Below are 13,544 nucleotides of genomic sequence, written 5' to 3' on the forward strand. Positions count from 1 at the left end.
CCCTAGGGTGCCATGGCACTAAATCCCTCTATACTTTGTAAAACTGAGTTATTTTCCAATATACACCAACTCTCTTTGCCAAAAATAGCCGATCTACAAGCTCAATATGACATAAATGTAAGATGCTATATTTAAAAGTTTAAATGTTAAATGTGAAAGTAATCATTGCTATAGAGTGTTTGTTCAGTAGGGGTCTTCATGTCTCTCCAGCTCTTTAATAAGGAGGGTGGCCAATCTTCAGCCAATCAGGAGAAAGTACTCATTTATCAGCTTCAATTTTATAGTGTTCCAGTTCCAATTTTGACTGCTCATTTTCTTGTTTAATCTGTATCCTGTCTGAGTTCTCTGTCCTGATTGGATCAAATTGGTATCCCGATCTGAAAATGCATGTTCTGTTTAATCAAGAGCTGGAGAGACAGGGAGAGCCCTGTTAATGAACAAACACTCTAGCAATGAGTACCATCATGTAAAGCAATTTCATACAAAAAGATTACAGCTTAGAGGAAGCCTTCCTAACCAAAGTGCTAAAATATCATCAGCTAGAGCAGACCATCTCTCAGCTAGGCTACAGATGTAAACTTTTGTTTTTTTTATCTTTAGTAGCCTATAGGGCACGTGCACAAAGTTGGTGGTGCACGTGGGGCCTGCAAATGGCCGGCCTCTCCAAAAGGAGGGCCAAACAATTAGCAAGGCACTGCTCAATATCAGCTGTTATAGGAGGAGCTGTTGTTTCCTTTACCCATGATTGTTGTCTGCTGTGCTTGACAAGTATGCCAACATTATTGTATGTAACAATATTCTGCTTTACATGCACTTTGTAACTGGCTGTTTTCCCATTAGCTGACTGCTTTTATGTGTTTATGTGGACATAAATACATATTTTGTGTGTGTGTGTGTGTGTGTGTGTGTGTGTGTGTGTGTGTGTGTGTGTGTGTGTGTGTGTGTGTGTGTAAATTAGGGGTGTGCCGATATATCGTCCCGCGATATATCGCGATACGTTTTCGTGACGATATGTATCGTTTTGGGGGGGAAAAATATCGTTTTGATTTATTTTTTTATTTTTTATTTTTTACAATAATAATAATCAGGCATGCAAACAGCCCCGAGGTGAAAAGGGTGACAACATGTTGTTTTTTTTGGGTCAGGTGTCACACTATTGCCCTATTTGGATTCAAAACGGCTATTGTAGCTGAAAAGCTACAAGTTTGCGTCTGAATTATTTGTTTGCATTTGCTTTTTTTCTCCCCTATATATTTTCATAATAAAAAAGTGCGTATCGTATCGAAATCGTATCGAAGTTGTGAGCCAAATATCGTATCGTATCGTTTGGTGAAATTAGTGTATCGGCACACCCCTAGTGAGAATGTAAAGGGAGCTACATGCTTCAACATAATCCATCTGACATCAGAACTTTTTTTCTGATGACAGACAAGACAGAAAAATACATTCGGACAGACAAGTGTCCAATCATACTGCCTCTGAACTGTTCAGACTCCGCCCACTCACTAATCTGACCAATGAATGGCAGCGGTGGCAGCTTGCTCTGCACGTCGTCTCAGCGACTGAAGCATTAATCCACACCTTCATCTCATCAAGACGTGATTAATGCAAATTCCCTATATACCGGTATCGAACAGTCGTTATAACCGTTTATTAATCAGACAGTTTGTACTGACAATGGGAAATACTCGAGTAGAGTGAAAATTCCTCAATTTTACTTAAGTACAGTACTTGAGTAAATGTACTTAGTTACTTTACACCACTGAGCACAACAGACAGCACACAGACATGTGTGTGAGTTTGAAAATAATTGGCATGACGACTGAATTGGGGAGAAAAAGGAGTAAAAAGCTAAAACTGAAAAAGTAAAAACAGTCTAGTACTTACAAAGATGAGGAAGTTGAAGAGGAACATGAGGTACTTGATGCAGCTCAGACAGTCTCCCTCCATGGCCGTCCCCCTGGCCGATGCTTCTCCCTGCCCCTGTGTGACACAAAACAAACACACATTAATGCACGTTCTCCCTGTGACACGAAACAAACACACCTTAATGCACATGCTCTCTGTGACACAAAACAAACACACCTTAATGCACGTTCTCCCTGTGACACAAAACAAACACACCTTAATGCACGTTCTCCCTGCGACACAAAACAAACGCACCTTAATGCACGTTCTCCCTGTGACACAAAACAAACAAATCTTAATGCACATTCTCCCTGTGACACGAAACAAACACACCGTAACCACTTAAACCCCAGCATCTGTATTGTGGAGAAAGCTTTTGCAGAAAATGGCAGATCGACGCGTTGCGACGCGTCGTAAGCTTGTCAATCGGCTGTTTTCAGCGAAAGCTTTCCCCACAATAACAGAAAACAGAAAATACACTAGTATACAGCCCTGAGGGACTCCGGTCAACCGTATAGGGTTTAAGTGGTTAACGCACATGCTCCCTGCCGCTGTGACAAAACGCACCTGCATCATTCTATTCATTTTTATGCCATCCTACGGCTGTGATGTTTTTCAAGCTTCTGTTTCGTCTATGCATGTATGTGTACAGTATATAGGCTACGATTTGCTTTTGTTTGTTGTTTTTTGTCTATTCTGTATGCACACTTATTGTACGGCTTGGTTGAATGCTTGATTCTGATTGGTCAATCGCTGAATTCAGCTGCGTGTTCTCTCTGAATAATGACCGATGAGCTCTATAACAGACCTCTGTCTAATCAAAGACTCAGAACACCTGCTCATGTCAACCTGCGCCGCTTGATTTTATGCCGTATCCAACGTGACAGCCATGTAAACAAACACACCGTGTCATTCACAACTGAACGTTGCTCTCAAGAATGTTTTTGAAACCGTTTTAAGCGAGAAACAGACGATGCAGTAGCCGAAAATGTATTCTATTTGATCAACACTTCCTTGTTTTCCGAGGCGACCGTGTTGCGCTCTATGGGCAGACGGCCAGCGCAACACTTATGGAATACTTTCATTGCCGTTTTGTTGTTACTTTTGGGTCAATTTATTAATTAATGTATTAAATAGCCGTGTAATAAGCGGGATAATCGACAGGTAGCCGGTCGTTATTGATAAATAAATCCCTTCAGGGTGATTAGGCACCTCCGCTACGCGTCGCGGCTACCCGTCAATTATCCCTTGCGTAACGCGCCTGTGACATGTAATTATGTCGGCACTCCCTCGAAAATTAGATGGTACATCTTCAAGGGGTTTATCGTAATAAAGGAACTTGAATCATCATCTTAACGCACGCGCGCGCACACACACATACACACACACACACACACACACACACACACACACACACACACACACACACACACACTCGGACACTCACTCACACACTCACACGCACACAGAGTGCTGTCAGTTGAGTTAAGTTGAGTCGGTGTCAGCAGTAAAGCTGTGTCATGGCCTCAGGGCTTCAGTTCATCAACACAGTTATAACTGTGAAGGGAACTAGAAGTCAGAGCAACGCATCTACAGTGTCAGCCCAAAATATAAAGTTGGAATGAATTAGGGCTCGGCAATTAAACCAAAAATATATATCGAAATCCACAACCCAGGGCCTCGAGACTAACGGCATCGCAACGTCCCCGGGACATTAAAAAATATGTATTCGGGACACATTTATCTCCCCAAGGACGCAGACAGGACGAAAGGATTTGTTGGAGCCGACTGCGCATATTACTGTTCCTGCACGAAGGCTGCGCAAACTCGCAGCACGAGAGACACAGAAAATAAATATCATGTTTACAGAATGCTTAACCCATTAAGACCGGGAACGCATCTGTGTCATTTTAAGATTTCTTTAGGCTATTCAAAAATAGCAGATATACAAGCTCATAGCGCGGCACTCGGTGACAAAATCGTGGAAAATGTGTGCAAATCTTTGAATATATGTACACGTTTTAAAGCGAACATTTTTAACTCCGATCTGTGCTTCTGGGGGGGTCCCTGGAACAACATATTTTGAGATGGGGGTCCGCGGCCCAACACATTGGTCCTTGACATGAAAAAGGTTTGAGAACCACTGATATTATAGCAACTTTCAAAAAACTGTTAGGATTTAGAAGACATTTGTAGAATCCCCCCAGAAGCAAAGATTTGAGTTACAAATGTTCGCTTAAAAAATATATATATATGCAAAGATTTGCACACATTTTCACGATTTATCAAAATAATTGCAGATCTACAAGCTCATAGCGCGGCTATGAGCTTGTATATCTGCAATTATTTTTTAAATAGCCAAATAAATCTTAACATGACACAGATGCGTTCCCGGTCTTAATGTGTTAAAAGGTTACCGCGGGCAGTGCTGATTCAACCTTTTCACGTAGAACTTAGTTGCAAATATGCTGCGCTATCTGAAGAGGTTTGACTTACACAGCAGACAGGGAGGGAGAGCAGACATACTGTCTGACAATCTGCAAACTACAGTTTACAACAACTAGTCGAAAATCGCCAATCTGCAAGCCGGTGGCTGAGAGACAAATCCTACCGTCTCCATCTCCTTTCCATGGAAAATATTGCTGCGCTACATAAGGAGTAGAGCTATGGATCTGATTTGGATTGTGATATTAAAGATAAGATATTATATTAACGGAAAGCGATATCGTCGCACCAAGCACAGTTCGTCCCGTTAAGAAATCAAGTAGTTTGTGCGTCTTTCAGACTGGTTGTAATTAGGGCTGTCAACTTTCCTCAGAAATGACATTCGAATATTGGTCTTAACAATTTGCAGATATTCGAATATATTTGAATATCATTATTATTATTATAAAAAAATATATTATTATTATTATAATTTTTTGACAGAAACAGTACAAAAAACAATGTATCGAGTGCTCGGATCCAATAAAACATATATTTTGTTTGTTTCTACTTCATATATTGTTTTTTGTATTGTCCCTATCAAATAAACATAAACAAATAAATCAATTTTTTTTTATTTGAATATTAATTTTCATATTCGAATAAACATATTTTCCCAATATTCGAATAATATTCGATTATCGAATATTCGTTTGACAGCCCTAGTTGTACTGCCGTTTGAGATGCTATGGTTTCACGCATTCATTACTATTTTCCCCCACATACCATAATGTCTTCCTCCGCCACACTCCAGCTGAATCCCATCTTTCGCGTCATATTAAAGCAGCACTATGCAACTTTCCTCTTTCTACCCCGGATTTGAACCCGGGTTTCTAATAGCTCTGTTGAGCTAATAGAGCCTGCTTTGCTTGAATTGAATCTTGACCTTCAGGTCAAAATTGGTGTCAAACCAGAAACAGGATGGTGTCAAAGGTCATGTCTCGCCTATAGTCACAGGATCTATTAGTCTCAATAGAAGAGCAGGGAGACCAAATACAACCACCCCAATTGTAGGGGGTGTAAGTTATATTGTATCAGCATACTCTACCATACAGATTGGACACAACTACATTTTATTAATAAAAAAAAGAGTTGCACAGCTTTAACTGATAGGTTGATATTTAAATGTTATCGTTTGGTATCGTTTAAATGGCACATTTAAACGTTACCATTTGGTGCTGGGTGCGACTTCACTGGCGCTCCTGAAGCAACTAGTTGTGTCCGGTTCAAGTTCACTAGTGTGGTCCACCACATCCCCCACTTTAGTTTCTACAGCACAACTCCAGATCAAAATCCAACTCCTGATCCGCTCTTAGTTCCAGTTTTGAGCCCTGATTGAATCATTTTAAACGCTCTGTTTATTAACTCACCAGCACGGTTTAGTTTGTGAATGTGGACGCATCGCTGACACGTTTAGCCAACATAAACACAGTGCACACAGACTACATAGGCTAGCCTATTAATAGAGGAAAGATAAACTTGTTCAAATATATAAAATCCAATTTCAATGATATTTTGGTAAAGTTATTTCTATTCATAGTAGTATTTCAATAGTAGCCTATTCATGTAAATGTTAATATTTCTGTCCTTTTTTGATGGGGGGTGTACCACGCATACCACCGATGGTCAAAAGAACAATGTTTGTCTTTGAAATGTAGTGCAGTAGAAGTCAAACAAGAAGTCAAGTATCCTAAATTATGCAAATACTGAAGTAGAGTATAGATACTCAATAAATGTACTTAAGTCCAGCACATGTACCGTATTACTGTTCACCACTAGATGGAAGAAGGGTTACATCTCCAAGGAGAAAAGGCTGGTTGCCACGGTTACCACTGCGTTAAGTGACACATTCCTCTTAATGTAATGAACCCTCCATCCCATAATCACACACACACAATAACCTAGCTGACATTAACACTCTGCTTGATGAGGGCAGCACTCCACTTTAATGAAGACCACACACACACACACACACACACACACACACACACACACACACACACACACACACACACACACACACACACACACACACACACACACACACACACACACACACACACACACACACACACACACACACACACACACACACACACCTCAGCGTGGGCGGTCAAACACTCCCCCCTATAGAAATAATATGATTCTATATCATCTGGAGACCGTGTATGTCCAAAACTGCTACTTTTAAAGAAATGTAGCCCAACAAAAAGGGAAAGAAATAACCTGTGTTCCAATGGATCCAATGTAGTTATTTAGTCACAAGCTCTTGTTATCACTCAATTAAAAGTATCAATACTGCAATGTAAAAATACTCTGTTACAAGTAAAAGTCTGTGATTCAACATTTACTTGAGTAAACGTACACAAGTATTGGTATCAAAATGTACTTAAAGTACCAAAAGTAAAAGTACTCATTATGCAGAATGTCCCATTTCAAAAGTTTTAAAATGTATACAAATCTTTTGAAAATAGCAGATCTACAAGCTCACAATGCGACACATTGTGAGCTTGTAGATCTGCTATTTTCAAATGGCCGAAATGTATATAGGGCTGAAGTGGTTAATGTATGTTTTGTAATAATCAAAATCTACAAAGTAACTAGTAACTAAAGTTTTCAAATAATTGTAGTGGAGTAAAAGTATAATGTTTGTCTCTGAGATGTTAGTGAAGTAGAAGTAAAAGTACAGAAAATTGGAAATACTCCAGTAAAGTAAAAAAAAAAAACTCACAATTGTACTTAGTAAATGTATTAGTTACTTTACACACTGCCACAGACACACTGAACCATGTTTCAACCACAGACGTGTTTCAGATGATGCCGCATGGAAACATGGCGACGCAGTCTCAGGGCCACAGACCGCAAAAAAAAAAGCATCTCTCCCCGTACGTACAATCAGGCAACATGAGGGATCTGACAAGAACAAAGATAAATCAGGCCAAAAGGAAACCCCTCCCCCCTCCCCCCCTCCTCCCTCTCCTGTCTTTTTCTTGCACTTTAATAATGCTTGAACTGTTCTTAACTTCACTGCTGTATATAAAAGATGCTGTGAAGTTGTTTACATAAAGTACTATGGCAGCTACTGAGAAATGCTGTTGGTGTATTCAATTCAAACTTTATTCCAGACGCACAGGGGGTCCATATTACATACAGATAAAAACAGACAAGTAATTAAGAAAGTTAAAAAAAAAAAAAAAGATAAAAACACATCATATAGATGTATATAATATACCACGGTCATATGCACATTGTACATATCTCTGCTGTCCGGCAGACACCAGCTAACTCCAAAATGTTCATTTTTCTGGAAATGACCAAAACAAAACAAAAATGGAGTTAGGAGGTTTTGTTCATCATTGATAAGAACGGCTGAATGGACCTCCATGCTCACAATGAGGTTGGAGGTCAAAAGGGGGTGGAGCCTGGAGTCAGCAAAACCAGCTAACTCCACCCCCCCCTTTGGTGGACTTAGCTGGTTTAGCAGAAAGTTTGAGGATCCAATGGAGTCAGCTGGTTTTGTCAGAAGCACTTTATAATGCTTTTCAATGGTTCAATATGTTTTTAATCAACACACAGACGTAAAGGGTGTTCAATAGCACTGATTTATGGGGGAAAAAATGCAAAAGCAGAAAAATGGAATTAGCTGGTTTCTGCCAGACAGCAACGTATATTGTTTAAGAGCCATATGAGCCTGGTTCTATCTAATTTGTTGACGTCACGGCAGGGCTTGGTGAAGGCCAAGGTTGCCAGGGTTACAGGGTATTTAACCCTGTCCCCCTAATCAACCGCAGGTGTTGCCAGTGGCAGAGGCAAACCAGGTTTTTGACTGCGTTACATGAGAGCTGGAGGTCTGTGTGCGTTTGACTGTTTGTTTATTTATTTATGCGTTTATTTATTGCATGCTGAAGTGACAAATCGGCTACAGAATAAAAGGTTTGTTTATGAACTCAACGGACACGTGTGGACATCAAGTTTGTATGGAGCACACGTCAGAGCTCACCCTGCAACCGGGGCGCAACATATTTTTTTACTTTTTATTGTCTTTATTCTTATTATCCTATCAGTATAAAATTACTGGAACATCTTTTTTGCTCTAGTTTTTCACTCTTTCTTTTTTGTTCTTCACTTCACTTTAATATTTATTATTATTACCTATGCTGCTGCACAGTGGTGGAAAGTAACTAAGTGAATTTACTCAAGTACTGTACTTAAGTACAATGTTGAGGTATTTTTACTTTGCTGGAGTATTTTAAATTTTCAGCACTTTTACTTCTACTCCACTACATCTCAGAGGCAAATATGATACTTTTCCACCACTAAAATGATTTGACAACTTTAGTTACTAGTTACTTTGTAGATTTGTATTATTATTACAAAACATACATTAACCACTTCAGCCCTATATACATTTCGGTATATTCAAAAGATTTTTATAAATTGTATACATTTGAAAACTAGTGAAATGGGACATTCTGCATAATGACTACTTTCTACTTTTGGTACTTTAAGTACATTTTGATACCAATACTTATTTACTTTTACTCAAGTAAATATTGAATTCCGGACTTTTACTTGTAACAGAGTATTTCAACATTGCAGTATTGATACTTTTACTTAAGTAAAACATGTTTGTACTTGTTCCACCACAGCTGCTGCATTGTCTGAAGGAAGATGAACAAAAAACAAACCGTTTTACTCTTGTACCTGTACACAAGATGTAACACAATAAAACACCATAAAACTTGAACCTCCAAATAAACAGGCCGTTTCTCTTGGGGAGAGTTGGCTGGAAGACCGACGCTGGGTTTTATATTTGATAAAAAAACTACTTTAAAACAGAAGGAATTATCTCACAGCTCAGCGAGAGCAGAGAATTAATGAGTTGGCAGAAAGTACGGACGCTCGCAGCTGTGAGGCAGTAATTAGTACTCTCCTCTCCAGCGGTGATTGTCTGAGTCGAGGGCAAAGCCAAGAAGATTAAAAAAATACGATGTTTGTCTGCGGAGCGAGGACTCTGCTAATGACACACACCACTGCAGAGCAGCTGGGGGGGAAAAGAGAAAAGAAAGAATGTAAAATGTTTTTTTGGTTCTTTTTCCAGTGAATATATTAGACCTAATCTCATAATGTACTCCTTCACTGCTCTGAATAATTATCTCTCTCTCTCTCTCTGCCTCTCTCTCTCTCCCTCTCTCTCTCTCTCTCTCTGAGGTGTAGGTGAAGTAGTGATGGGATCCGTTCTCAGGTAGTGCGAACTACCTGAGTAAACCATCAGAGAACATTTCAACCAATCATCCTTAACCCATTAAGTCCGATTCTTAGAGTGTTTTCTAAATCCTAACAGTTTTTTGAAAAAAAAAAAAAAAAAAAATCACGATTTTTCGAAAATAGCAGATCTACAAGCTCGTAGCGCGGCACTCGGTGCCGCGCTATGAGCTTGTATATCTGCTATTTTTGAATAGCCAAAGAAATATAAAGTGACACAGATGCGTTCCAGGTCTCAATGGGTTTAACTAAAAGAAGGAGAGATGAGCCTGTCGACATTGTAACTGTTCATTCAGTACCAGGACTTGTCATGACAATGTTTTTTATTTGCTCCATGTTCAGCTATAAACTACACTGTCCCAACACCAAAGACTGCCATTATGTAAATTATTTCAGGGTTTGAACATTACGCAATGCTTTTGCACAAAGTAGGTTTATACTGTACTGTACTTTTATTTTTTATTTTTTTTGCCTTAAATATTGCTGCTGTTCCTTCCAGAGCTAGTTTTGTTTTTGATTGTTTACATCATTGGACAGCCTTTTCGTGGCCATGTTGAGATCATATAGTTTAAAATATATTGAGATTGTGTCTCTCTAGAACTTGAACTGAATTGTCATCCTGAAACGTTTACTTCAGGTAGTGCTTCTCAAAGTGGGGTCCGGGGACCCCCAGGGGCAGACGCGTTGCTAGGTCTCTACTAAGTTGGGGGCTTAGCCCCCCAGGCAACGGACACATGCACGCGCGCACAGCGAAAATTTCGGCGGATTTGGGTACTTTTTCCCCCGTTTTTTTGTTACTTTATTTCGGTTTTAGGGTTAGGGGTAGGGTTAGGGTTATAGATATATAATTCAAAAAAATTAAAAATTAAATATTTTATTTGTATTTTTATTGGTGGCTTTGGATAAAACATTGGTGGCTATAGCCACCGAAGCCCCCGCGTAACGACGCCCCTGCCCAGGGGTCCTTGAGGGGGTTCCCCCGCAAAATGAGTTAATATACCATAAAAAATACTTTTAACTGCTTTAACCATATTTTATATTTTGTCTATAAGAAAAAGCAGATGCACAAATCTCACATGTGAGCTTATTTTTGAAAAAAGATTTAATCAACATTTTTAACACAAATCATGCCTTCTGGGGGTCCCTGGCCCTCCATATTCTCAGATGGCAGATGGGGGCCAAATACATATCATTTTGGGGGTCCTGTCCTTGACATGAAAAAGTTTAAGAACCACTGCTCTAAATTATAATTATATGCATATATTAATGATTGTCATAATGATATGCATATGTTAATGATTATCATAACGATATGCATATATTCATGATGATCATAATGATATGCAAATATTAATGATTATCATAATGATATGCATGTACTGTATATTGATCAGCTGTGGCAGTTACAGAGTTTTATTAATTACTCCCCCCTCCCTCCGCCCCTCCCATGTGAAAGAGCTAACGAGGTCACAGGAGGTCTTAATTGAGATTTACATATATTACCCCCCCTCCCCCCTTCTCCCCTCGGCCGTGAGAGCGGGCCCATAGGGGGGAGAGGGAGGGGGTACAGAGATTAAAGGGGCACTTCACCCATGTTCAACCGTATCTTCATCAAATAGGTCCTCATAACCAGTGGTGGAAAAAGTACTCAGATATTTTACTTAAGTAAAAGTATCAATACTGCAATGTAGAAATACTCTGTTACAAGTAAAAGTCTGGAATTCAAAATGTACTTAGAAGTACAAAAGTAAAAGTACTCATTGTGCAGAATTTCAAATGTATAAAAATATGTCGCATCGCGACGCATTGTGAGCTTGTAGATCAGCTATTTTCAAATGGTCTAAATATATAGGGCGGAAGTGGTTAATGTATGTTTTGTAATAATAATCAAAATCTACAAAGTAATTAGTAACTAAAGTTTTGAAATAAATGTAGTGGAGTAAAAGTACAATATTTGCCTCTGAGATGTAGTGGAGTAGATGTACAAGTACCAAAACCAAAAATCACCAAAACCTGCCTACCAATGAGGTCACAGGTAGGCAGGTTTCTGAACCGTCCAAAGCTCTCCTCTGAGACACACAGTGAGACAGAAATGGTTCCATCTTTATACTGAGCATCAGTGAGGCGCAATTATGTGAAGGTAACGATGAAAATGGGCGCAGTGCCCCTTTAAGTCACATCTCCAAACTAAACTTCTGCTTTCTCTCTCACCCTCTCACCCCCTCCCTCCCCTCAGGGTCGTACCACTATCAGACCCCCCCCCCTCCCCCTTTCAGGGTCGTACCACTATCAGACCCCCCCCCCCCCTCCCCTTCAGGGTCGTAGGTTTTTTTGTGATTAAAATGCATTGGATGTTTAAAAATGAAGAGGAGGGTGAGTCTGAGTGTGTGTGTGTGTGTGTGTGTGTGTGTGTGTGTGTGTGTGTGTGTGTGTGTGTGTGTGTGTGTGTGTGTGTGTGTGTGTGTGCGGGGGGGGGGGGCAGGGGCAGCGCAGCGTCAGCGCTGTATAAATCACCCCTGCTACAGTGTGTGTGTGTGTGTGTGTGTGTGTGTGTGTGTGTGTGTGTGTGTGTGTGTGTGTGTGTGTGTGTGTGTGTGTGTGTGTGTGTGCGCGCGGGGTGGAGAAAGTGCTAGCGTAAACAAACTTGACTCTTTCCCAGGAATCCCACGGGAACGCAGAGCCTCCATCGATCAACCCGGCCGAACCGGGGGGGCTCAGACCAGGCTAGTCTCTGTGTATGTGCTGCAGTGTGTGCATGTATACTGTACAAATACAGTTAAATACAAAAATATGTATACTGATGTGGACAGCACATGGAAGCGAGGGACACACTTCACACCCCATGGACACCCACCCTTAAACCAACATCCTCAACGCATTATTTCCACTGGTGTAAAGTAACTAAGTACATTCACTCAAGTACTGCAGTAGGCTACTTACGTCTAAGTACACTTTTGGGGTAATTCACTGGAGTATTTCCAATTCTCAATACTTTTACTCCACTACAATTATTTGAAAACTAGTAATACATAGTATAGTAAAAAATTAGTAGTAAAACTAGTAGTACAAAGTAACTAGTAATTACTAGTTACTTTGTACATTTTGATTTGTATTACTAAACATAATTATATTAACCACTTCAGCCCTATATGTACTTTGGCTATTTTAAAATAGCCGATCTCTACAATCTCACAACGCGTTGCGATGCGACAAGATCTGCCCCACTGCAAATCTGGTTTATTGGCAAAATTCACAAACTGTCAACTGTACGAAATAAACAAATCAAACAAGAACAATGTAAATAGCTCAACAGATATTGCAAGTGGTTTCTCCATATTCAACACAAAATGCAGTTTCTATAATACTTCGTAGAGCACTCTTTTGCTGTCATGGGGGCCACACGGAGTACCACAGCGTTCCACCTATTATATTATATATATTCCACATATTGGTGCGTGCGCGGGGGGGGGGTAGAACACAAATGGCTACTTTTTACAAGTGGGTGTGAAAATGTATCCTCTAGGGGTGTGCCGATACACTAATTTCACCAAACGATACGATACGATATTGGGCTCACAACTTCGATACGATTTCGATACAATACGATACGCACTTTTTTTATTATGAAAAATATATGGGGGAGAAAAAAAGCAAATGCAAACAAATAATTCCGTTTTTGCATTATTCAGATATGCGAACTTGTAGCTTTTCAGCTACAATAGCCGTTTTGAATCCAAATAGGGCAATAGTGTGACACCTGACCCGAAAATACAACATGTTGTCACCCTTTTCACCTCGGGGCTGTTTGCATGCCTGATTATTATTATTGTAAAAAAAAACGTATTGCGATATATCGCGGGACGATATATCGGCACACCCCTAGACTA

General features: G+C 39.9%; 1 protein-coding gene across 1 annotated transcript in view; it reads right to left on the reverse strand.

Moving 5' to 3' along the window:
- Window positions 1–13,544, reverse strand: part of LOC308091360 (tetraspanin-18B-like) — a 109,558-nt gene that overhangs the window by 12,846 nt on the left and 83,168 nt on the right. Inside the window, exon 3 of the mRNA XM_080436923.1 lies at window positions 1,888–1,983. Coding sequence (XP_080293049.1) covers window positions 1,888–1,983 — 96 coding nt within the window. The remainder of the gene's footprint in view (window positions 1–1,887; window positions 1,984–13,544) is intronic.

The sequence above is a fragment of the Gymnoscopelus braueri genome (assembly GCF_963280865.1).
Source record: "Gymnoscopelus braueri genome assembly, chromosome: 9".
NCBI classification, from domain to species: domain Eukaryota; kingdom Metazoa; phylum Chordata; class Actinopteri; order Myctophiformes; family Myctophidae; genus Gymnoscopelus; species Gymnoscopelus braueri.